Genomic DNA, 26,939 nt, shown 5'->3' on the forward strand with positions numbered 1-26,939 from the left:
TTTAATTAGACTTTTATTAATGCTTAAAAACAATTATTTTCAAATCAGACAAATTTTATTGAGGATAAATGCACCAAGATTGGATTTAAATGATAGTTCATCTTTAAACCATTTTAAATTGTGAATAAAAATTATATTTATATCAATTGTACACAAGACTACATCAATTTCAGCTCATCAAAAGAAACAAGAACTAGCAGGCTTACGCCAACACAAAAACTCATAGAAAGCAAAACAGTTTGAAGAAACAGAAGCAATTCTATGTGTAACAGCAACTTTTTCAAAACTTCAGCAAAGGAGAGTTCACATCCACATTTTCTTTGTCCACTGGACTCAACAAAATCAGTGGGGAGCTGAAATCTATAAGCTGAAACAGAAAATTTTAAACATTGAGTAAAGTCAAAGCAAATCCATTTACAGTCTTCAGAGAATCCTAACATACAGGAGCTCATTTACACCATTCTGCTCGCAGACAAGATATCCCCATCTCCATTTACTTTTCAAATTGTGGCCTTCTAATATTCTATAGCAATTCCTGTTTTCACCAGCCAGGGAGCTACTTTATTGCAAGTTTTAACTCTTAAATGTGGAAAAATAATCCCATTTCCATGAGTGTTAGTTTTGTCAAATAATTAGTTTATCCAGAATATGTGTATCACTAGGAAGGCCATTAACTGTTCATCCTAATTGCCTGAAGTGGTGGTGAGAGCATCTCCTTGAATAGCTACAATCTGTCTCATCTTGTTCTTCCCACTATGCTGTGTAGAAGTTCTGGGATTCATGCCAGTGACGATGAAGGATCAGCAAGTTTCCGCTGCCTGGATACTGTGCCACTCTAGTGACACCTGCAGGTGGAAAGTATCCCCATGAGTTCAGAGTCTCCATCCTTCTCATTGGTGTCTGGAGTCTGGACATAACTTATTTTGTTTATTTGAAATACAGCACACCCTTCTGGCCCAACGAGCCCACAGTGCTCAATTGACCAATTAACTTACTAACCCACAAGTATTTGGAATGTGGGAGTAAATCAGAGCACCTGGAAGAAACCCACTCAGTCACAGGGAGGACATACAAAAGGATTTCAGCCAAATTGTCAACCATTTACTCCTTTCCATAAACGCTGTCTGACCTGTTGAGTTCCTCCAGCGTTTTGTGTGTTCCTTACAGACTGACATAGAATTGAACCTGGTTTGCTTGTGTTTTAATAGTTATGCCAATAGTTATGCTACCCTGTCACCCAACATAAATGCAGAATGTTCTGTAGTTCACATTCTGCAAGAACAATATAATGGCAATTGAAATATTAAGGGTGGTGGGAAGCATGCCAATTAACTCCTTTATTTACCTACCCGACAGAAAAGAGTTTTAACCCATTTGTTTCAAAAAGGTACATGTTAGAGAAATGTATACAATATACATCCTGAAATGCTTTTTCTTCACAACCATCCACAAAAATAGAATGCCCCCCAAAAATGAAATACAGTTAAATGCCAGAACCGCAAAGTCCCCCCAGATCCCCTCCCTCCCACAGCAGCAACAATCCCCCTCCCCCACCAGCAAAAATAAAGCATCAGTACCCACCACTGAGCACTCAAGCATGCAGCAAAGCAACAGCAAAGACACAGACCTGCAGTACTCCAAAGACTACACATTCACCTGGTATTCAACATACCACAGGCTCTCTCTAATAAGGGAGAAAGAGGCATCTCCGTTTCACAGCGAGAGGGGAGGCATAACAAACGTCTCGTCTACTCATCCTCTACTGAACCATCTGATTCAATTACAGCTATTCCAAGGTCACCACTTAACCTTGAGACCTCTTCTCCAAGATCATGACAAAGGTCTGGAGACCAAAGCTGTATTGAATACTTCCAAGAACTAACCAGTACTGTAATTTGTAAAGGTCAGCAGAGCCAATTATTTTTATATTATGCTCCCCACCTCCCCCCCAACTTAGAGGTAAAATGTTCATCTGAACTTGCTTGTTACTTTCCAAGATCTGTTAATAATTTCCCTTCAATTCTTCAGCTAAAAGAGCGACTTAAATTGTACTGCCACCCTAGCAATCCTGCTCTTGAAAGACTGCTGGTGGACATCTATTGCTTTCATGGACATCAATGTTTGTGAAAAGTTTAGAATACAGGTGAGTTAGAAACATTGAAAATGACTCGAAGTGGGGCATTTCCACTTTTTTTGATGTGTTGCCTTTTGCAACTATTCCAATGCTCATTGTCAACCAGTTGTCCTCTTTAATACCCAATCCATTCCTTCCTTTTGTATTGTCAAAACTGTTCGACTGATAATTTGCACAATATTAAAAAAAGAAAATAGGAAGATCAAAGGAAAAATAGAACAAGGAATAAAGCTCGCTGGAAATAGGAATAGGAGATGGCAGATGAATTAAACAGGCATTTAGATCAGTCTTCATTTAAAGATCCCATAAATTACTTTCAAATCAGGAATTGGAATGTAGAGCAAAACTCAGGAAAATGGTTTGGAGCAAATGATTGGAGCCATAGATTAATAAATCTTTGGGTCCTAATGAAGTTCACCACATGATTTTAAAGGCTGGCAAAATTATGTTAAACCATGCATTTTAATTTTCTAAAATTCTGTGGATTTATGGAAGGTCCCTTTAGACCAGGGGTTTCCAACCTGGGGTTCATGGACCCCTTAGTTCAGTGTAAGGGTCCATGGTATAATAAAGTTAGGAACCCCTGCTTTAGACTTGACGAATTACATTTACTATTTTCTAAAGGGAAGGAAATGCATTAAGAAAACCAAGGCCAGGTATCTGAACATCTCACATATACATTTTTATAGACATTATTGCAGGGAATATAGAAAAAAATGAAGTAATCAGGCAAAGTTAACACAATTTTGCAGAGGAGAAAAAGGCAAGGATTGTGAAGAATTTTAAAAACATGCATCAAGAGATTTTTGATAATGATGGATTGGAATATAGAATTGTTGCCTTTTCTTGTCGTTTAACATCATTTTTTTTGTATTTTCATACAATCACTTCTATAAGATTTAGTGAATTTTCCATCAATTGAGCTGCAGTTGCCTCTTTCTGGAAACTGTTTCAGTGGCAGGTATCATTATTTGAATCAAGCCATCTTACTGGTCAACTGTTATCTATAGAATTCTCTGCTATCGGTAGCCTCGTACAAGAACACTACACTGCTTTTAGTCTCGCTCTTTTCCTTCCCTCTTGCCATGCTTCTTCCTCTTGTAACACTTAATAAAATGATCGTAAGCAACAAGTTCTATATCATTCTCAACTTCCAGAGAACCTTTGGATTGCAAGACCATCAGGATCCAACAGCTATGTTACTAGTCCAAAGGCAATATACAAACGTACATTTTGATATTTCTATTAGGGGAATTAGAAATTTTTCAACCCTCACCCAAATCTTTTACTGTAATTACACTGTTTCCCCCCATAAAAATACTTAAGCTACAACCTCTCACCATTTTCAGGTTTTTAGTAAACAACCTATTTGTTGCTGTCTTAAATGCCCGTGACGTAACACAGTAGGTAGGTAAACAAGTAAATTCTTTTTCTGCACTAAACAAATAGATCCAATCCTGAATCCTTCAATTTTAAGAGAAATTAGAATATTATTCAAATTTCATCAACTCAAATGAGTGTTTAATAGAACTGAACTAAAAGCATATTGCATAGAATTGTGTTGCTTATACTTAGAAGTCTATGGACGAGTATTGGGCACACTAAGTGACAAACCTGCAACAATTCATACAAGATGGAACAAAAATAACTTACTGGTTCAAGAACTTTAACTGGTACAATTCTTTTCTGATCAGGAGTGTTGGAGAGATCAATTAGCAGACGATCTTCAATTGGCCTAATTTTTGTATTAATTTCTACTAGAAGATTCTAAAGTGAGAAAATAACAACATAGATGAAAATAAAACATGAAAATGCTCTACTTGATGAATTATTTCAATAGGCCTGGTAAATAATTGCAGATTGTTCAATTTACCAAGAATAAAAAATAAAATTGTTTAAAAAGGGCTATTAAAAGTATTCTGCTTTTGTAAAATCTTTGTTGTTAAAACTAGATTACAAACTATTGTTGTAGTTAATATGTATAACTACCTCTTTCCCTGGAATTTCAAATACATGTTCCTTGGCTTTGTCTTTGCATGTGGTCTGTGGTTTATCAGGGGAGAAATTCAGAATGCCAGGAACCAGAGAAGCAGACATCTCATCTCCAGAGGAATTAGGTGAACAGAGGACCTCAGGCTTCTCAGATGTTTTTTGTTTACTTCTGGAAGAGGAAAAAAAATTGACAAGTTAAAAAAAATGTCCAAATATTCTAAATTTCCAGCATTACCATATTTACAAATGTTCCGTTGGAGGATATATCCATGTCCAGTTAATCACTATCAATGCTTTTCTCAATGAACAAAGCAGAGGCAGAATCTCAAACTTCTCAGAGTTCATGTATTTTAAATGCGTTATAAAACAACAGATATGGCTTGGTGCCCAGAGAAATACTTGTTAGTAAAAGGCATGACCAATCTAGAGGAACTAAAACATAAAATTGAATTCTTCCCTTTACTAACATCAACATTTTTACATAATATTTTCTACCAAGGTTTGATATTCAATCCATATGCATTTTTAAATTTTAAAAGAATTTTTAAAAAGGCAACTATCTTCCACCTGGCCTAAGCATTACAATTTCTATTTTACTTTACTCACCTTTCCAAAACTCCACCATTGGCAGACATGCTACGATTTCGCTTAGACGTGACTTGCCGAGATAACGACCCAAGCCTTGGTTGCGTGCGAGGAGTGAATGCTGGAATACTTGACAACCGACGACTCTGTGGTGTGGGTAAACCAGATAATTGCCTTGTGCCAGGAGTCATTGAAACTCTTCTCTTTGGAACGTTAGGCGTTTGCAGCATTCCTCTAGCCAGAGTTTTATTTGGAGTACCAGCTGCTATGCCTCTGAAAAAGATTCAACATGAAATGAGCAGGCTATAAACTAAAAAGGAACCATCTTAATGCAAACTTTAATATCTGTTGGCACCTTAGAAACATGGCAAACATTTCTATAACCTCAAATAAAAGGGCAAAACTGAACAAAAAAAATCATTTAAAAGTGATTGCAGTTTTTCTTTTGAAGTCGCATTTGTAAAATTGCAGCCACAGAGTATGCTATACAAGAAAACATTTCTTGGACTTGGTTAGACTTGGTTTCTATAATTGAGTTGACAGTCTAATGGAATGTTCCTTCAAATATATAGATAGAGACAAAGCTATAATTGATGCATTGGCTACAAATGGGTAGGCTGTAGGGTGCAAAAGATAAGGGGCTACAGGTTAACATCTGCAAGAATGTAGTAACATGCAACAGGCTCAGAGAATGAGCACCAGGTGGGGGGTAGTGGGGATTTGAAATGAAGTGAAGCAGTCAAAAAATATATATTATTCTTGGTTGCCTCTAATTCCAACCAAATTGAAAAATGAACTAAAAACAAAGCAAGAATACATAGCTATACTCTCCGCTTCCACAATACCCCAACCCATGTGGCAAATTATCCCTACTAAATGCACGACAAAATACAATACAGACAGAAAAAAGATACATGGCTCCTTTAAAACTACTCAGATTGCCTTAGAGTGCAGAACCATGAGCAAGGAAATATAACTGCAGCAAAGAATATCAAAATTAATGAAGGGGACATTGGTGAATCAAAAACCAATTAAATCAGCAAAGGGAATAATGGGAACGTGGCATTTTTGTGTGGCATTGAAGCTAGGCATCAATGAAAGGAGAAAGGCACCAGACAGGAGTAGTATGTTGAATTATTTCATTGTGGAACTGATGTAAAAGGAATGCAAAAAGGTTTCAACTGCATTCAAACAGAGGAAAGCAAATCAGGTAGGTGTTCCAGAATAGGGAGGCATTGCCATGAGAACATGCAAAACAAAAAAGGGAATGGGACCTCCCAACAGTTTATTAGAGTAGCAATGCAGGAAGATGGATTTTGATTCAACCCCGCCCCTCAAAATGCTTGGAACAAAAAGCAACACATCTAGGAATGAACACCTGACAGGACACACGGGCAGATTCAAGTGCTGAAGCAGATGTAGATTCAGGAGACATCATACTTTCCAATATAATCATTCATCAATGTCAAAGTGAAAAAGTAAAAGATTCTCTGATGGAGATAAAAGCATAGGGTACAGACCCCATTGCTGAAACAGCTCTGGGTATAATCTGACATCGAATTCAAGTATAGGAAACAATTGAATAAATGCACCTTTGAGATCCACATTTTTATCTAATCACTGTAGATGTTAAGGGGCATAATGCAACAGTCAAATCTCATATTGCCATGTGAAAAGTTTGGGTTATTTTGACGGGGCAAAGTCACAGCCATAGATTTGAACAGCAGCAATACAGACTGGCAAGGCAGAGATTGGAAGTGAATCAATAGCTTCTCAATGTATTTTGAGAAGCTTAAGGGTGATTTTACAATGTCAATTTAATACTCAACTAATACAAAAGCTAAAGCCAAAACTAAATGAGGTCAGAGGGCCTGTCCCCACACTGTGCATCTCTAATAGCCATCGTGGCAGCATCAGAAGAATGGACATGGGCAATTTCCAGTCAGGTGCTCTGGTATCAATTTATCTCTAGCATTGTTCATTTAAGCATCTGTCCCCAAACCAGGTCACAGGAGGGAGGAGAAGCCCAACCCTATTCCAGACACAAATAAAACAAACTAAGGTGGCTTGATTGCTATGTGGAACTTGTGTTACAAGAGCACTAATATTCATTGTGGAAAAACAAGCCTGAGCTTGGGTGCAAAGCCACATGTTGTTTTACCCAATGGCAGTGTAATGACTGACTGATTTTTAGAAAAAAAAATTTAAACACACAACATTCATGAATCTTTAATCTGAATAACATGCTTGCATTAGCAGCCTACCGTTAATACAACAGGATGCAATTACCTTTCAAATTCATGGCACACTGATGTCTTCTTCAGTTCAGTTATTTTTGATCTTGCTCCAGGTGATGGTACTTGGAGATCAAATTTTTAAAATGTAAAAATGTTGGTTTAGCTCAAGTGAATAACACTTCTGAAAACTTTTTTTTAAAGATTCCAGAATACACAAAGATCTTTCTAAATTTAATTATACAAAAGCCAACATCCACAAGTTTTAAAATATGCAAATTTTCTTAATTCTGCATACCACCGAGTTGTACCAAAATAGATTTCCTTTGAGGTCCATTTTCCCATGAAAAAGATCTCAAATCTGATAGTACAGATCTATTTTCGCCTCTTTTGATTGCCCATTGTAATATGCAAGTACAAAATTCTTAAGCCTTCAATCAGAAAGCACAAGCTGCAGCATTCAGATGCAAATCAAATACTAATCAAGCAAAAAAGTCTATTCTAGCAAGTTCAAAAGAGTAAGACAAGAGATCATTCTTCTCATTTCATTCCCACCATTTGAATTTTTCACTCAATCATTTGTATTTCCAACAGTGCACAATGTCAAAGCAGTGACATCTACTTGTGATGCCCAAATATTCAATACAGTTGAGAATGAAAAAGCAGCCACAAAGGTACACAAGAGCCGATTAATAAGCTAGCAAGATGTAACTATTTCAGACAATAGTTTATATTTACCACTGGACTTCTGCAGGGGCTGTGCAAACGGCTTGGCCTTTGAGCATTTATCTTGTCCAGGCACATTTCCAGCTTTGCTTGATTTTACTGGTACATCAGACTTCTTACTAGCTGTTGAGCCAATTCTCTGCAAGCTTTCTCTACAAGGTACAGTTTGTGTTGCTGGTCCTTGCTGATTCACTTTTCCAGGTGTGGAGAGTTTAGAAATACTTGGTGGTTTTATTAATTTGGTGCTTTGAGCACCGGTTACACATGTAGAATTCGAAAGCTTGCTTTTTGGTACAGCAATTCTGCTGTTTTTTGGGGCTGGTAGTTTTGATGTTTTCAAGGGCAAGTTTAGAGACACTGCTGCAAAAGAAAATGCAAGAGCAGTATTTTAAACCTAGAAATAACTACTTATTTTGCAGAAAAGCAATTAACTACTGTAGATGCAATATAGACAGAAAATACTGCAAACACTCAGAATTGGCAGCATCTGCACAAAGAGAAACATTAACAATTTCAGGAACAGCAGTTTTTTTTAGAACTGATGGAGCCGGTAATCAGAATCAGAGGTGGAGAGGGTCAGTAACTTTAAATTTCTGGGAGTCACCATCTCAGAAAACCTGTCCTGACCAATCATATAATTGCAAATAAAGAACAACAGTACCTCTACTTTCTCAGGAGTCTGTGGAAATTTTCCACATGTTGTCAAAAAAGCTTGGCAAACTTCTGTAGATGCATAGTGGAAAGTGCTGACTGGCTGCCCTCACTATGGCCTGGTATGAGAACACCAATGCCTTTGAGTGGAAAATACTACAAAAGGTAGTGGATTTGGTCCAGTACCACACGGGTAAAACCCTCCCAACCATTGAGCACATCTACATGAAATGCTGCCGTAGAAAAGCAGAATCCAAAGATCCTCACTTCCCAGGCCATGATCTTTTCTCACTACTGCCATAAGGTAGAAGGTACAAATTTCTCAGGACTTACATCACCAGGTTCAAGAATAGTTACTACCCCTCAACAATCAGGCTCTTGAACAAAAGGGGACAATTACAGTCATTTAAGGACACATTTGTTATTTCATGCTAGTTATTTATTGCTATTTTATATCTGCATTTGCACAGTTCCTGATGGTTACAGTTACTGTTCTATAGATTTGCCAAGTATGCCTGTGAAAAATCTCAGGGTTATTTGTGGTAATATGCATGTAGAAGAAGAAGAAATTGCCTTTCTTACGAGAGAACATAGGCCATCAACTTTTGCTGTTGATGTTTTTGTAGCAAGCAATTTCTTTTTTACGAGGTCAAGTTGTTAGCTCGACGCTCAACCTGACACGAATGAAAAGTGTGCACGGGAGCTGGCTGTATTTGAACTCGGGACCTTCTGCCCCAAAGTCCAGCACTGATGCCACTACACCACCAGCCAGCCAATATGCATGTACTCTAATAATAAATTTTACTTTGAACTTCTGAAATGCAAAGCATTCAACCACAATGCTGTTACAGAAAATGACAAAGTTTGATATGTAGCTATCAGAACCATTACAAAACAAGAAAATAAGCCAACAGTTAAGTTTGTTTCCTTGTTTACAAATATTGAAATGCAAATAAATGGGTCCTCTTGTTGGGAGAAGATGTTCACTCAACACCATTTCTCATAGGCAGTAATTGGTAAGCAATTCACTACCAGGAGAGCACCAGGGAGTAGGTACTTGCAACAGATTCTGGGACTATATAAGGCTTGAGAGCAAGTACTTAACATTGTTTTATTGGCCCAAAAAAATTTAAAACTGCAGAACAGTTAGACAGTAGACAAGGCACAAAACAAATGTCTTTGTTCTTACCATGTGGTGAGAAAAGTGAAAGGTGACATTTGAGTGATTATTATTGTGACCACCATTTTTGAACTGGTTTTCTGAACTAATTCTTGGTAGACTAAAGTAATCAAAAGTGGACATAATGACGACTCCACCAGTGATCCTCTAAATAGAAATAATTTCCCACAAAGGTTATTTATGGAACACTTAAACAATGTAGAACTGACAAAAGTTATAAGAATAACCCAAATTATGACTTAAACTGGCTGTAACTGACTAGAAATAGCCTAATTCAGAAAAACAAAAAGGAATGACATCCATTTGGGAGAAGAGCAATGAGGTCATGATACCTGTAGCCTTGGGTCAGTCAATGAAAGATTGACATAAGCCAGCTGAATCCATCATAACAAATGAAACTGAAGTATAACAGAATAGAAATAAAGAGGAAAAAGAATAAAAATGAAAGGTTAGAAGTGAGAGCTCGGGAAACAAACTATTGCAAGGGAGGGCCCCAATCCAGGGACAAGGAGAATAAGGATCAATAGTCTGCCCAACAGAAGGTTCCCCATTTCAGTGCTACAAGCTGAAGAAGTTGTACAGAAGGAACAAAAGAATTCAGTGACCCGTAACTGACCCAAGTCAATTATAATTCTGAATTCTGTGGTCATTTTTTACCTAACCCAAAGTAAATTTATTACCAAGGTACATAAATTGCAACCCTGAGATACATTTTCTTGCAGGCATACTTAGTAAATCCAAGAAACATAATAGAATCAATTAAAAACTGCACCCATGAGGACAGTCACTGTGCAAATACAAAAGCAAAAAGAAATAATAATAAATAAGCAATAAATATCATGAACATTGATTGTCACTGAAAGTGAGTCCATAGCTTGCGAGAACAGTTGGTGGGGCAAGTGATTCAAGAGCCTAATGGGTGAGGGGTAATAACTGTTCCTGAGCCTGGCAATGAGAGCCCCGAGTCTCATGTACCTTCTTCCTGAAGGCAGAAGCTTGTGGGGTGGGGGTCCTTGATGATGGATGCTGCTTCGCTGTGACAGTGTTCCATGTAGATGTGCTCAGTGGTGGAGAGGGCTGTGTTGCACTAGGACGAATTCACTTCATTTTGTAGAATTTTCCAAGCCACAATGCAACCAGTCAATACCACACATCATTATAAGCTTGTCAAGTTTTAGATGACACACCTATTCTTAACGAACTAAGAAAGTAGAGGCACTGCCATGCTTTCTTCGTAACTGCACTTATGTACTGGGTTCAGGACAGATCCTCTGAAATGAGGACACCAAAGAATTTAGTTGCTGATCCTCTTAAATCCCCAATGTAGATTGGCTCGTGGACATCTGGTTTCCTACTCATGAAGTCAAGAATCAGCTCCTCGGTCTTGCTGACAATGAGTAAGAGGTTGTTGTTGTGGTACCACTCAGCCATGATGTTTAATCTCCCTCCAATATGCCGATTCATCACCAGTTTTGATTTGGCCTACAACAATGCTGTCATCAGCAAACTGAAATATGGTACCAGGGATGTGTTTAGTCATAAGTGTAAAGCAAGAAGAGCATTGGACTAAGCATACAGCTTTGTGGTACACCTGTGCTGATGGAGATTGTGGAGGAGATGTTGTTGCTAATCCTAACTGACTGTGGTCTAAAAGTGAAGAAACCAAGGATCTTATTGCACAATGAGGTATTGAAGCCTGGGTCTTGAAAGTTATTTATTAGTTCTGAGGTGATGCGGAGATGCTGAAAGCCCATCACCACCAGGACCAAATGTCATCTCTGAAACATCTTTCCTGTAGCTAACCAGCTTCTCAACAAAACTCACTCAAGTGTAATACTTCTATAGTCCCTGCACAACATCCATCAAATGCTCTTTCCTGATCTCTGTTCTGTTGATAATTGTTTAGTCAGTTTGCATTTGTTTGATTATTGGCATTTACGCATGTGACAGCTCTGCTAATTGTTGATTGCTCATGGCTGTTTCCACTGTTGTCCTGTAAATTGTTAGCTGTTTGTGTTGTTAGTTATGGCATTGTCCTGTGTTTTATGCTTGGTACCAAACCCATAATCAATTCTGGCATGTTTCACATATTGGCAATAAAGTGATTTTGATTCTGAATGCCAAGCTGTATTCAATAATGGGCATCCTAGTGAATGCATTTGCTTTACAGATGCCCCAGGGTTGAGTGAAGAACCAATGAAATGCCATCTACTGTTGACTTGCTGTGACGGTAGGCAAATTGGTGTGGATCCAAGTCACTTCTCAGGCAAGAGTTGATGTGTTTCATCACCAGCCTCTCAAAAGTACTTCAGTGAAAGTGTGTGTTACTGTATCTGTACAATTAAGTCCTGCTTGAAGCAGGTGGGTACCTCAAGCTGCTAAAGCAAGAGCTTACAGATATCAGTGAACCTTCCAAGGTGAACAATCAGACAGGAGTATCAAAAGCAGCATTGTTCTACATGGCTCGCACCCCATCTTGTGCAGCTGGATCCTAGACTCCTCATCGGATCGCTGACAAATGGCAAGGATGAGCTCCCTCACCCCGCCCCTCAACACAGGTGTCCCCAGGCTTGTGTTCTAAGTCCTCTTCTCTACTGCCTTTACACAGATAACTGTACTGCCACACACAGCTCCAATCTGCTGAACAAATTCGCAGATGACACAACTTTGATCAGCCTCATTTCTAGCAGTGATGAGACAGCCTATAGATGAGAGGTTGACACCCTGACACAGTGATGCCAGGATTACAACCCCTCCCTCAACATCCAAAATACAAAAGAGCTGATTGTGGATTACAGGAGGAACAGAAACAGGCTCACCCTGATCAACATCAATGGGTCTGCAGTTGAGAGGGTGAATAGTTTCAAGTTCCCCGGTATACATGTCACTGATAATCTCATCTGGACTGTAGCAGAACAGCATCTCTTCCACCCCAGGCGACTGAAGTTTGGCATGGGCCCCCCCCCCCCCGCCCCACCCCGAAATCCTCAAGACCTCCTACAGGGGCACCATTAGTGTATTGACTGGCTGTATCACTGCCTGGTATGGGAACTGCACCAACCTAATCGCTGGGCACTGCAGAGAGTGGCATGGACAGCACAGCACATCTGTGGATGTGAACTTCCCTCCATTGAAGATATTTATAGCAGCAGATGCAGAAAGGTCTAGAAGATCATCAGGGACACCAGTCATCCCAACCATAAACTGTATCAGCTGCCTCCACCTGGCAAATGCTACCACAGCATTAAAGCCCTTTCTACAAGCCATTAGACTTTTAAAATTACATGTCTGCACATTGCAATGGAGTTATAATGCAAAGAATTTTACTCCCTCACATTATAGGATGGATGCAAGATTTTAAATAAATACTAAATTCTAGCAATGTGGAGTACCAGTTCATCTCAATGAAGAAAATCACAGTAATGATTTTCACAATTTGCCATTATTAATCTGTACCAAGTTACCAATATTCATTTGGACATGGAGTAGCAAACAGATATTTTAAGGCATTGATTTCCAGGAGACAAAATAGAAGCATGGGTATAACCTGTGCTTAAAGTTTCATCATTATTACTATGCCGTGATTTGAGAGATTGGAACAAGAAAGCTTCCTCCTTTTTCAATAGTTTTAGCCTCCATTAGTAAAATTCAGAAGTTTACTCAAACAATTAAATGTTATTAAAATCCTAAATCAAGTTTTAGTACACTAGATTCTTATTATCCAGTAACCCATATACTTGCGAGGTCAACCATCTACTTCAAGTGTTTGGCCAAAATATAGTACACTGCACCACAATTTTTTTTTAATTAGAAAAAAATAAACCTAAACTAACATGGGCAATAATACCAGTTTATATGAGTATGATAGTGTCAAAAACTCCGGAACTCCATACCAGAACAAGAATAGAAAGAGAAAAGGTCTGGAAGTGGCCAAATTAATTCATATGAAAGTGTCGAATGAATGGTCCCCAAGTTTCTTCAAATTTAATTGATGAATCGAAAATAGTACTTCTAATTTTTTCTAAACTCAGAAAAGAGATAGTTTGAGAGAACCACTGAAACGTGGTAGAAGGATTTACTTCTTTCCAATTTTGTAATATAGACCTTCTGGCCATTAATGTTACAAAGGCGATCATTCGTCTAATTGAAGGGGAAAGTCGACTACCATCCTCATTTGGTATACCAAAAATTGCAGTAATAAAATGAGGTTGTAAATCAATATTCCAAATTGAGGAAATGGTAGCAAATATGTCCTTCCAATAGTTATGTAAAGTGGGACATGACCAAAACATGTGGGTCAATGAGGCCACATCTGAATGACATCTGTCACATTGAGGGTTAATATGAGAATAGAATCGAGCAAGCTTATCTTTAGACATATGAGCTCTATGTACGACCTTAAATTGTATTAAAGCATGTTTAGCACATATAGAAGAAGAATTAACCATTTGTAAAATTTTTTCCCATTTTTCTGTTGATATATTATATTGAAATTCTTTTTCCCACTCTTGTTTAATTCTACCTGATATTTCTGGTTGTATCTTCATAATCCTGTTATAAATAAGAGCCACTAATCTTTTCTGACAAGGATTCAAGGTAAAAATCATATCTGAAAAGTCTATCAAAGTTGAATTGGGAAAGGATGGTAAAACTTTATATAAAAAATTTCTGATTTGTAAATATCTAAAATTCTAAAAAAATTTAGATATTCACACTGCACCATAATTGTATCTGTCGAATCTCATTTGCCAAGAGACGGATTGCATTTGATGTCTTGTGCTGTGAGTGGTCAGAGCATGTGAGGATCAGGTGAGTGGCTGGGGTTTGGAATGTGTGTCAGGAATTATTTTTAAAAATGAGATACAGTGCAGAATAGACTTCTCCAGCCCCTCGAGCCATGCCACTGAGAAACCCCTGATTTAACCCAATATCATCACCAGAAATTTACAATGACCAGTTAGCCTACCAACAGGTAGGTCTTTGGACTGTGGGAGGAAACCTACGCGGTCACAGGTAGAACTTACAAACTCCTTGCAGACAGTGCCAGGAATGGAACCTAGGTCACTGACACAGTAAAGCATTGTGCTAATCACTACACCACTGCGCTACGAGTAGGTTTGCTGCAAGATTGCTTATGTTTGTTATGACGTGAAATTTACATTGAAATTGTTATATCCTTGGAGGAATTGACTGTTGAAGGACAACATAACCACAGTTATGTTGCCAGGCGCACCAGTGGTATCAGAGTTTCTTTTTACCTGTGGAAAGCTGTGTCCCTAACCCTAGCCAAAAATAAAAATAAAAAAACCAGCAATTCCTTTCCCTGCGGCAAAGTGACCCTACAAAGGCTTTAGCTTTAAAATCAAGGCAGAACATCAAAAATGCAACTTTTCATTATCAGTCTTTATAGTGACAATTGGAAGAAAACTTCAATGCAATAGTTTACTCATCCTCACCCTTGTACACAACTTTAGATTCCCGTGCTTCAACAAAATGACACAGTGAAGCAGAATATTAAATTAATTTGAGAAACTAACAGGGAGAGATTGCATAGCAGAAGTTTAAGTGAAAAACACTAACTTGTAAAATTGAAAATTTAACTTACATCGGCCAACAGATGGGGAAGTGCGAAGACTGGAATGGATACTGGATGCAGATGATGAAATACGATTGAGAGGCTTTCCTACTGAAGGAGCATCGCTCTTCCTCATGGAACCTGAAGCTTTGGACTCGGGTGGTTTAGGTGGACAGATCTGCAATAAAAATATAATTTTACTTGCCTCAGATACATGCATTACAAAAGGTTTTCTCAAACTACTCTTTCCACTGAGCTGCCTGATCTTCAGCAACTAACAATCGGTAGGGGCGAGGTGGGTAGGGTAGGGGGAATAATTAGTAACCTATTCCAAAGAACTCCACTGTGCTTGTCTTCAATATCTTCCCAGCTGTATAGACCTCAGAAGCAGCTCAACCGAAGTGTACATCATTGCTGTGCAACATTGAAAATATCACACTTGCTAATAAAGGCTGACCAAGCCAAACAGTGCAATTGTACAATTTCAATGTCATTCTGACAGTGTGGGTTTGCATATCATATGGGTCTGACAGGCAGATTTAAAAGTCTATTGCATAAAAATAGCCTTTTTAACAGCTTAAAGGTACAAATAAAAGTTCTGAGTCATTGACATCCAGGACTACACTTCTGCCGTTACTGGAAATAGCACTCAGGTTGCTAGAGGACTCGTGTTTTCAAGAGCAAGGAGGAATGTTCTGAAGCACTTTTCCAGTGATCTACAATGGAGGAAATCCCAGGTTATCCAGTTTACTAAAAGTAGGAGAAATCTCACTGGTAGAAGGTTCATCCTAAGCAGTATTAGCTGCTCATTGATGCCCGTAATTAAGCTCCAAGCATCATCCACATGGTGGACCGATCAACCCAATTCGAGAGGCTGGATAAACATGAGAATCCTTAACCAACATTATCAGAGCAGCTTGCTGCTGTGCTCTGTCAAAAGCTGAAGTCAATGGGCATTAAATGGAAAACAATCTAGTGGTTGGAGTCATACCTTGCACATAGAAAACAGATATAATTGTCAGATTTGCTCTGTACCTCCCTCTGGAATTGGATCCTTTACTTTCTAACCAGAAGACCACAATCTGTGCAGATTGGTCTAATATCTCCTCCTCACTGACAATCAACACTGGCACACCTCGGGGGTGTGTGCTTAGCCCACTGCTCTACTCTCTCTACACCCATGACTGTGTGGCTAGGCATAGCTCAAATGCCATGTACGAATCAGCCGATGATACAACCATTGTTGGACTTCACAAACGGTAGAATGAGGGAATATGAAACAATCTTCAAAGGAATCAGAAGTGGACAGAGTGAGTAATTTCTAGTTCCTGAGGATCTAACCTGCTCCAACATATCGATGCAGCTACAAAGCCTGCAAGACCGTGACTAGAGTCCATTATGAGTTTGAGATTAGGCCTGTCACTCTACAAGTGTACTGGAGAGCATTCTGACAGTTTGCATCACTGACTGATGGAGAGGGGGCTACTGCACAGAGATTGAAAGAAGCTACAGAAAGTCTGCTCCATCATGGATATTAGCCTCTGTAGTATCAGAAACATCTTCAAGGAGGGGTGCCTCAGAAAGGCAGCATCCATTATTAAGAACCCCCACCACCCAGGGCATGCATCTTCTCATTGTTACTGTTAGGAAGGAGGCACAGAAGCCTGAAGACACACACTCAGCAAACCAGGAACAGCTTCTTCCCCTCTGCTGATTCCTACATGGGCACTGAATCCATGAACACTACCTCACTTTATTATTTGTTTTTGCACAATTTTTAATATACCCACACAGCAATTGATTTACTTCTTCCCCACATCATGCATTTCGTTTTACTGCTGCTGCAAACATAACAAATTTCACCACGTATACCAGTGATATTAAACCTGATTCTGATTCACGCAGTGACCAGCCCCAAGCTTCTTCACCAACGACTACACTTATTCCAAATGTCAAAAGTGCAGAGCCCTGCTTATAAAAGTATAATGTTTAATTCTATAAACAATTCCTCAGAAAAACCTAGACAACATTCAGAGCTGGCTCAATAAGTGACAAGTTGCACTTATGGGCATTGCTAGCAAGAAAGAACAACCATTCATCTTTGATATTCAAAAGCCTTTATCATCTCTGAGCCACCAGAGATGATATCATGGTTGGGACAAGGGTGGGGTTAGGGGAGGAGGTTACTCAAAAAAAAAGGCCAGAAAATCAGTTTAATCAACCAAGTGTGTATTATTATACTAAGACCTCAAACACAACCACTCAAGACACACATCGAGAACATGATTCTCCTCTTGCCTAGATGAGTGTAGTGTCAAAAACTCTACCAATCCATGTCAAAGCATCCAGCTTGACTAACAGTCCATCAGCCAAACATTCATTCCCTCTACATGGGAAGCAGGGGCCACAAACTCCTAACGACTTTTCCAGGCTGCACCAACTGAACCTCCCAATTTCACCATCTTTATCAAGGAGAGGATACCCCAGGTCCATGGGAACTGTTTCACTTACACTTTCCCAATATTTGCCCTTCATTGTTGTAGACCTAAATCCTGGACTACACTGTGCACTATTGAAATCCAACCATAATCAGGGATTTCCCCCCCACCCCCCACCCCCAAACCACCACCACTAAGGCAACGTTTTCTTACTGCTGTTATTTGGAAGGTAGTACAGAAGCCTCAGGACTCACCGCCAGGTTCAAGAACAGTAATCATCCCTCAGCCATCAGGCTCTTAAACTAAAGCGGATAACTTTACTCGCCCCACCATGAACTGTTCCCACAAACTAGACTCACTTTCAAGGACTCTTCATCTCGTGTTCCGAATACTTGTTACTTATTTATTATTCTTCTCTTCTGTATTTGCATAGTTTATCATCTTTTGCACATTGATTGTTTGTCTGCCCTGTTGGATGCAGTCTTTCATGATTCCATTATGTTTTTAAGATTTACTGAGTATGCCCACAAAAAACAACTAGTCTCAGGGTTGTGTGTAGGGTGACACATGTACTTTGATAATAAATTTAACTTCAAATAGCTTTACAGGAATAAGAAACAAGCTCATTTTTGGAGTTCATGCAGAACATATTTAATCCTGGGGCTTGCATTCCCATGCACTAAACCATTAAAGAAAACTCCTATTTTTAAGCTTTGCACCCAACCAACAGGTTAACTGTAAATAATAAACATTTTATAGAAAAGTTTGAAAAATTAATACTTCTAAATATGGCTTACTTTTCCTGATGTCATGGGTTTTGTTGGTTCATTTATTGATGGTCGATCTTTTGGAGATTCCTTGAGATTTGTGGTCTTGGTACAAGCAGTAATCTCTTGATTGTTTAAGGAAGAATCAAGAGAGCTTTGTAGGGGCTGCACAAAACAGCTAATTGCTTGAACAGCAGCTTTCTTCGGTGATTTTATGGGAATGCCAAGAGAAGCCTGTGAATTGTCCTCATGCTTGTTCCGAATTGCAGGCAGATGAGACTTCAGTGGAGTATTTTGAATGATAGAAGTCATTTTTCTTGGAGAACATGAGCTGGCAATACCCTTTAGAAGGGTTAAGTTTAACTTTGATTCCTCTATAAATTGTTCCACTGCTTTATTGTGAATAATTTCACTTCCCATCACTTCAGATTTCTCCTTTGCATGATTTTCATAATGTTGTGCTAACAAGTTGGCTTCTCTAAAAACTTCAATAAATTTGTCAGTGTTCAGAGGACTCCAGTTCAAAGCTTCTGTCTGCTGTAAACTTTTCTCTTGCTTGCAATTTAAGTCAATGCCAGCAGCAATACATTTTTCTGTGTGTCCAACTGGTCCAAGAAAAACTTCATCATCCTCATCACTTTTTCCACTAGGAATTTAAAAAAAGACAATTTAGTACTGTAAAGCTATTATCTGTGCCTCGTGCCTTCTGCTTGAAACACAAAAGTTAAACTTCCTCATAAATGTTGTTTAGGCGCAACTTGAGCAGTTATCTTGTCTGTCAGGAAACTATTCTCAAGGTTGTACATAGTATACATACTTTGATAATAAATGTTCGCTCATTATTTGCTATGTTCATATGACAAGGGCAATAATGATCTTTCCATGACCATGATTGTTCTTGGCAAATTTTTCTACACAAGTGGTTTACTATTGCCTTCTTCTAGACAGCGTCTTTACATGATGGGTGATTCCAACCATTATACTCTTCAGAGATTGTCTGCCTGGGATCAGTAGTTGCATAACTAGAACTTTTAATGTGCACCAGCTGCTCATATGACCATCTACCACCTGCTCCCATGGCTTCATGTGACCCTGATTGATTTATGGGATGGGGAGGGGCTAAGCAGGTGCTACACCTTGCCGCAGGGTGACCTGCAGGCTAGCAGAGGGAAGGAGCACCTTAGTAGAAATGCATTGCCGCCCCACAACCCAGATAATAAATGCACTTTGAACTTTGACTTTTGAACTTTAACTCTATTCTGCTTCTCCAGACCACATCCCAGCTGCTAACCTATTCTTGAACTAGATGTCAGGTGTGGCACAGAATAACTTCTGTCCAATCTCTCCAATTCTTATTTCTATGAAGTGCTAAAGAGCTTCATTCTAATTCTGTGCTTAGCACATAGAACACAGAAATCTACAGCGTATTACAGGCTCTTCAGCCCACAATGTTGTGCCAGCCATGTAACCGACTCTAGAAACTGCCTTGGATCCTCTCTTCCTTTTTCTGTAAGTAAACTAGCTGATAGTTTAATAGTTAAACATATTCTGAGGATCTGGATACAATTTAGAAAGTACTTTGGTTTATTGAGATTTTCCCTTTCAAGTCCCATTTATTTTAAATTTTTTTTTAAACCCTCCATGACTGATTTAGTTTTTAAAGAATGGGACAAGTTGGGTATTAAATGTTTTTGGGATCTGTTTGTTGGGGGAAACCTTTTTTCATTTGAGCAATTGTCAGCTAAATATAGCTTACCCAAAACTCACTTCTTTTAGATACTTACAAATCAGACTTTAAGATCTCAATTATGTACATTTCCCATAAGCTCAAATAAGATCTTAGTAGACAATTTTTAGTTTGACGCATTTTCATAATGGTTCAATATCTAATATTTATGGTATGTTACTGGAGACGAGGAATATTCCTTTAGACAAAACTAAGAATCTCTGGGAACAAGATTTACAGACATCAATATCCAAATTACTCCAAATTCAGCCTTACCAATGCCAAAATAATAAAAAAAAGAGTACAGAGAAGATTTACCAGAATGTTACCTGGGTTTCAGCTTCATTAATTCGTATGTTTTAGACTTGTCAGAATCTTAAAAAATATTGGGAGGAAGTTTTTCCAACCTTTTTCCTTACTTTTTAAAGTCAATTTTAAGCTTAACACTCTGATGGCCCTATTCAGTATTGTTGCAGGACAAGATATTAAGCTGAAGGCAACTGATTAACATATTTTGGCCTTTAGCTCTCTTATAGCTAGGAGGACACTTTTGTTTAAATGGAAAGATGTTTTTCCTCCTACTCATGCTCAATGGTTATACAACGTTATGTCATGTTTAGATTTAGAGAAGATTCGTTGTTCAATTTCTGAATCTCATCCAGACTTTCAAACATTGTGGGGACCTTTTCTGAATTATTTTCAAAACTTTTAATTTGTTGTTTAAACTCAGATGTTGACTATTATTAATTTTTATTATATGAGAAGGTAATTTACCTTTTCTCCTTAATAAACAGCTTCGGTCTTGGTAGGGGTTAGATTCTTTATTTTGTGATAAATTAGTATATTTCAATCTAACTATTGATTAACTTACATTAATACGATGAGATTGTAATGAGATTGTTATTAAGAATAGATATGTCATTGATAGTTTTTTAAAAATCTTTTTGACCTTTTATATACACTTTCTTATACTCTGTATTCTTCAATGTAGAAACTAATAAAAAAAATTGGAAAGATAAGAAATTGCCTAGGATTTCACAAGCGTATAGACCCCTATTTTTCTAAGCTCCATAGGGTTTTTAAGAGCCTCTTAAAAGACCCTATTGTATCCGCCTCAACCACCATCGCTGGCAGTGCACTCCAAGTACCCATTATTCTGTATGAAAAACTTACCCCTGACATCCCCTCAGTACCCATTTCCAAGCACCTTAAAACTATGCCTCCTCATGTTAGCCATTTCAGCCCTGGGAACAAGCTTCTGACTATCCACACGATCAATACTTCCCACATACCTATCAGGTCACCTCTCATCCTCCATCACTCCAAGGAGAAAAGGCCAAGTTCATTCAACCTATTCTCATAAGGTACGCTCTCCAATCCAGGCAACATCCTTGTAATCTCCTCTGCACTCTTCTCCATAGTATCCACATGCTTCCTGTAGTGAGGGGACCAGAACTGAACACAGTATTCCAAGTGGGGTCTAACCAAGGTCTTATAAAGCCATAACATTACCTCGCAGCTCTTGAACTCAGTCCCACAGTTGATGAATGCCAACACACCATATACCTTCTTAACACTGTCAACCTGTGCAGCAGCTTTGAGTATCCTATGGACCCAGACCCCAAGATCTCTCAGATCTTCCACACTGCCAAAGAGTCTTACCATTATATTCTGTCTTCAAATTTTACCTACCAAAATGAACCACATCACACTTATTTGGGTTGAACTCCATCTGCCACTTCTCAGCCCAGTTCTGCATCCAGTCGAAGTCCTGCTGTAACCTTTGACAACCCTCCAGACTATCCACAACACCACCCAACCTTTGTGGCATCAGCAAACTTACTCATCCACCCTTTTACTTCTTCATTTCATGGATCCCATACCTCCTTACTTTCTGAAGGAGCCTTGCATGGGGAAACTTATCAAATGCCTTACTGAAATCCATATACACTACATCCACTGCTCTACCTTCATCAATGTGTTTTGTTACATCCTCAAAGAATCCAATCAGGCTCTTAAGGCATAACCTGCCCTTGATAAAGCCATGCTGGACTATACTTAATCAGATTATGCCCTGCCAAATGCTCATAAATTCAATAGTTGAAACACCAATACTTGAAATAAATTAATCCATAATTCATTGCATTTCAAAATAAAGCTAGAAATGATGCTAAATATGTACAGCAATTCTTTGGCATCTTCAAGTACTCCAGGAAGATTAGATACAGGTCATGTACCCTGGTAGGAAATCAGGGAAGAACACAATTCTATTTTTAAATAGTAAGCCACTAGGTATCAGCAAAAAAAAACTTACCTCTCCCCCATATCCAATGGCATCTTAACTTGCGGCAGTTCAGAACTAACCAGTATCAACACAAATTTTGCTAGGTTCTAATTTAGCCCCACATTCCAATCCAAACAGTCTTCCCTTAAGGCACATTCAGATGAGAATTTTCCCCTAAAAAAAGACCATTTAGATTGGAGGTTTGGGTTGATGTTGCTAACCTCAGAGTAATCACATAATTTAAATGGATTATTTTGACATTTTGTACACTGGCAGGCAAAGAAGTGAGCCAAATATTTTTTTTTAATTGTAGGTTCTTGTTGGCCTACTGAACTTGGCAAATTATTTTCTTCCCAGAAAAGTATCAAAGTTTTGTGATTTCCCGAAAGGAAGACAGACTTAAATACTGTGAAATGGCAAAATAAACTACAGCAGATGTGGGTTATCTGAAATGCAAATATTGCATTTGAGTTTAGTCTCTGTTCACAACCATTATAATTTATCACCAAAACTACTCCCCACCTGAGAACTGCTCAGAAATCACTAAATGGAGCACAATCTTTACCTGCAGTTATATGGAATCTTATCAAGCTTTTTGGAATAAGATAGTCACCATCTTTTTTGTTTGCTTCTGCCAAGGCAGACAAAGAAAATGAAAAAAACATTACCTTGCTGGAGATAACAGAACGTCAAAGTCAGAATTCTCCTCAGACAAAAGATTGAAGTCTGAAAGTACAAGTTACATTCTGAAGTCATTAAACAATTAAAAGACAAACAGATAGGAACTACAACTTTGAGTTTCCAAAGTAAATCAGTGTCAAATCACAACATAAATCACCAGTAGAAAGCAATATTTATCACTAATTGTTTAAATTAACATGTACAGACAAGGAGTCAGCCATAAAGCCTCAAAGCAAACCATTTTCTTTCCGGCAATCTCTTGACACTCAAATGTCAAGAATATCTTGATTTTTTTAAAATCTTTTTTTAAAAAATCACAATCTGAGAGCCTGTTCTATACTCACTAACCAGTTTCCAGTTTTCCTAACTAATGATAATAGAAGGCCTTTCAGATCCATGTTGCATCCCAGGGCAGCCAACAAATTACTCTCATGCCTCCTCTACTTAATCCATTGCTGCAGTGCAAATTATTTTCTATCATTCATGCTTAACTCTTGATTTCTCTTGCCATTTAACTACATTTATAAAGTTATCCACAACTCCTACCATAGATTTCTTATTTTTCCATATAATTAACTTAATAAAGCAGTTTTAGGTTCATATCCCAGGTTAATAGTCTTAAAAAAAACACAAATTCCCATTTTATACAATTAAGTTCCTATCCAAGGAGATTAGGCATATTTCCTCCCCCACCCCACCTTACACCACCCTTTACTTGCATCAAGAACAGAAGATAGTCAATGGCAAATTACATTTACAGAGCACCTTACCACAACAAAATACGTATCCCATTAAGTTCAAAATCTGGACAAAAAAAAAATCAGATCTAACAAAAGAACAATGCCACGTGATCACAATTCTCCCTTTATTTACCTAAACCAATTAAGACAATTTTTTTATTCCTGTTACATATTCGTGATGATCATGTCCATGGGGTTCTCCAGAAATTCATTTTAGAATATTAGTGTGGTGTGTAACTACCATTTATTCCCTGACAATTAGCTATTGCATCTGTCAGAACGCCAAATCTTTAACCAGAGTGGTGAATATGTAGAGTTTGTTGCCACAGACAGCTGTGGAGGCTAAGTCTTTAAGGCAAAAGTTGATAGATTCTCGATTGTGCATGAAGGGATATGTGGAAAAGGTAGGATATTGGAGCTGAGAGGTAAAATGAATTGGGCCAAATGATCTAATTCTGCTCCTTATAATCTTATGATTAAATCAGTTGCATTTTTCCCCTTCTTAAAAACTAGTCACATTAATCAGATAACTCCCCAGCAGCCAACAAATTTCCTTGAACAGATTAATTTGTCTAATTTTCCTTAAACTATGGAATCCATTAGACTGCATCTATATTCCCTTTGATTCCAGCCAGCATCTGACTCACAATTAACAATACTGGGAGTAGAGGTAACAAAATATATTCTACAGACTGCTCTTCCACATCTTTTGTTCCTTGTACCTGGAAATCACTGGAACTTTTGTATTATGAATGATGAGTTTCTTGCTGTTGTACTTTACCTCTACAATCACCCCAACCACCATTTCCTACAGATTTTTAGAAACATTAATCATGGTGGAAAGGTAATGGACTTTCACATATTTGTATACTCTACACTTGGAAATAATAACTATGTGGATGACTAGTTAAACCAGCTGACGAAACTGCACACAATAAACCAGCTCTCTGTCAAGATTGCCCTGGTGTTTTTCAAATGTTAACGTGGAAGAATGCACCCAACACCTCACACAAGGTTGGCTATTCCATACCAGATTAGTACAGATTGTACTGTAAATAAACCCCATAGCCTTCATGACCAGTCAATGGCCTCAGATCACTGGACCAAGTAAGCCTGATTCAGTTTCATACTTCTGGCTGAATGCTTAACACCAAGTCCTCCAAGAGGACCAACACCTTGCATTGAGTTGGAGGCTTGCATGCCTCAGTGACCCAGAGATCTAGGTTGGCTGGAGTCAGGACTTTATGCTTTGGCTGGCTCACCCTTGCCAAACAGGTCAAAGGGTAGAAAACAGACTAAGAGTGGTCCTCTGTGTCCTCCAGCTTCAGGGATTCAACTCAGGGCTAACAACCCTGACTGATTTTTTTAAAAATTCAATTGTTGCAGAAACAGCAATGAAGAATCCATCTACATCTGAATGCGGTAGTTAGTATTCCTGAGTCTCCACCCAGGACTTGCAGGACTGACAGTAATGAAAATGAAGAGGAAGCTACTGTCAATGAAGCGCTGAACAGTGCCAGAGACGGAGGACCTTCATTGCTGCCCTAAGTTAGTTAACACCAAGTACAAACCAACAGTTAACACAATAAATGTAAACAAATTTGATTACCATTCTCGCTTGGACAATCCATTTCTTGTATTGTTGATCTCTGCAGCTGGTGAGAACTGAGGTATGAAATTTCAAACAAAAAATAGAAATGAACAGTAATAGTGTGTTTTGGGATATTCCAGTGCTCACTTTTCAAAGACATACACATTTCATTTTTACTTTCAGAAGTTATTTTGTGTCAAGTTTGTATTGTGCTTTACACGCTGATCTGGAGAAACATTGTCTCATTTTACAGTATTGTAAGCAGTTAAATAATAATAAACCTGACTTGAGGTTTCTGATAAGATTTAAGGTCAAATTTCCTCAAATCAGACACACATTTTCCACAGCAAATGGAGCAAAACAAAATACAGCTATTGGCTATACTGTAATGTAAACAAGTACACATTGCTAACAAATAAGTATTAAAAACAATTATATCAGTTAAAGCCAAAATATACTGAAGGTATATTTAACAAGTTAAAGCTCAATTTTAATTTTATGCTACAGTATTAAAATTATGTACCAGAAAATGTAAAACCTAAATAAAAGCACACTAAGATTTTTTCTCTTTTGGCACTACTTATTTAATATACTATTGGAATTTATGTTTTATTATGTATTTCATGCGCTGCCGGCAAAATAACAAATTTCACATTTGCCAGTGATATTAAACTCGACTCCGATGCTTGTTTTTTTCAGAATCTCCACGACACCAGCTGCGGATCCCTTTGCCACTCCGATCATGTTTGTTTAAACTAATATAATTTTGATTTCAAGAGTCAATTTCCTTTTCTGGTTTGTTTTTAAGCCTCCTCCTCTCCACTCCCGCCCACCCATCATTTTCGACTCATTTAAAAAGAGATTTCCAACCCACGTCAGGATAACATCAGAACATTATCTTATTTGCCTTGACGATGAGGTGCAAACAAGGAGCGATGACGACGTGTGATCTTTCGTTAACAATGAGCTATTACGATGAAAGGGCTGAACAACCGCACACGCAAGAAAAACTCGATTCTCCTCCAGATTAACGCACCGTTTTAACCTAATCTTTCTAACCACCTGGGTCATGCCCAAGGAGAGTGAAGCGTATTCTGAACTGCAGTGCAGAACCATTCATCCTGGGTGACCGCCGGCCTGAGAGGGAGATAGACAGCAGGGACTGCGGCCTAACCGTAAGGCAGCCTCAGACTTGAGGTACAGTCTCTGCTCTCTCCCCCCTTCTACGACTAACACCTAATCACTCTTACTTACAGCCGCTCAATCTCCAGTTTCACCCACCGCACAAACTCCCTCCGCGATGCTGCTAACGCCACGATTTTAAATTCAGTCACAGGACAAAATTGCCCGTGTTTGATTGGCGAGTTTGAACTAAGCCGTTAGCGATTAGCGCTTGCGCCCGCACCGGCAATGCATTTTGGGAGTTGTAGTCCCACTCTTGTCCCGCGGGGTTTTTTTAGAAACAATTTTAAATTCAAAAGTTCTGAGCAAATTTAGTATCAAAGTACATATATGCTACGAATAAGCTGTGAATATTCAAAAATAAAGATTAAAAATATATAATAATATTAATAAATAAGCAATAAATATTGAGAACATGAGATGAAGAGTCCTTGAAAATTAGTCCAGTTCAAT

The 26,939-nt window shown here is 38.4% G+C and overlaps 1 protein-coding gene across 1 annotated transcript; it reads right to left on the bottom strand.

The window, feature by feature from the left end:
• Positions 1-26,663, bottom strand: gtse1 (G-2 and S-phase expressed 1). The gene is made up of 11 exons (XM_059987477.1): positions 26,559-26,663; positions 25,323-25,378; positions 22,961-23,018; positions 18,313-18,928; positions 15,108-15,255; positions 7,684-8,031; positions 7,001-7,070; positions 4,733-4,984; positions 4,124-4,295; positions 3,788-3,901; positions 1-367 (listed from the first exon to the last, which is right to left on the bottom strand). The coding sequence occupies exons 2-11, from the start codon at positions 25,342-25,344 to the stop codon at positions 281-283; spliced, it is 1,887 nt and encodes a 628-aa protein (XP_059843460.1). The 5' UTR covers positions 25,345-25,378; positions 26,559-26,663; the 3' UTR covers positions 1-280.
• Positions 26,664-26,939: the final 276 nt, after the last annotated feature.

The sequence above is a fragment of the Hypanus sabinus genome, chromosome 13 (assembly GCF_030144855.1).
Source record: "Hypanus sabinus isolate sHypSab1 chromosome 13, sHypSab1.hap1, whole genome shotgun sequence".
In the NCBI taxonomy this organism is placed as follows: Eukaryota; Metazoa; Chordata; class Chondrichthyes; order Myliobatiformes; family Dasyatidae; genus Hypanus; species Hypanus sabinus.

Bases quoted from the DNA above. Each gene is read 5' to 3' on its own strand.
- gtse1 (XM_059987477.1), bottom strand. From the start codon at position 25,344: ATGGATTGTCCAAGCGAGAATG. The intron at 4,985-7,000 runs GTAATTGCATCC...AATCTTTTTCAG, and splicing joins GTGTGCCATGAATTTGAAAG to AGGCATAGCAGCTGGTACTC. The intron at 368-3,787 runs GTAAGTTATTTT...TTTCTGTTTCAG, and splicing joins CAGTTAAAGTTCTTGAACCA to CTTATAGATTTCAGCTCCCC.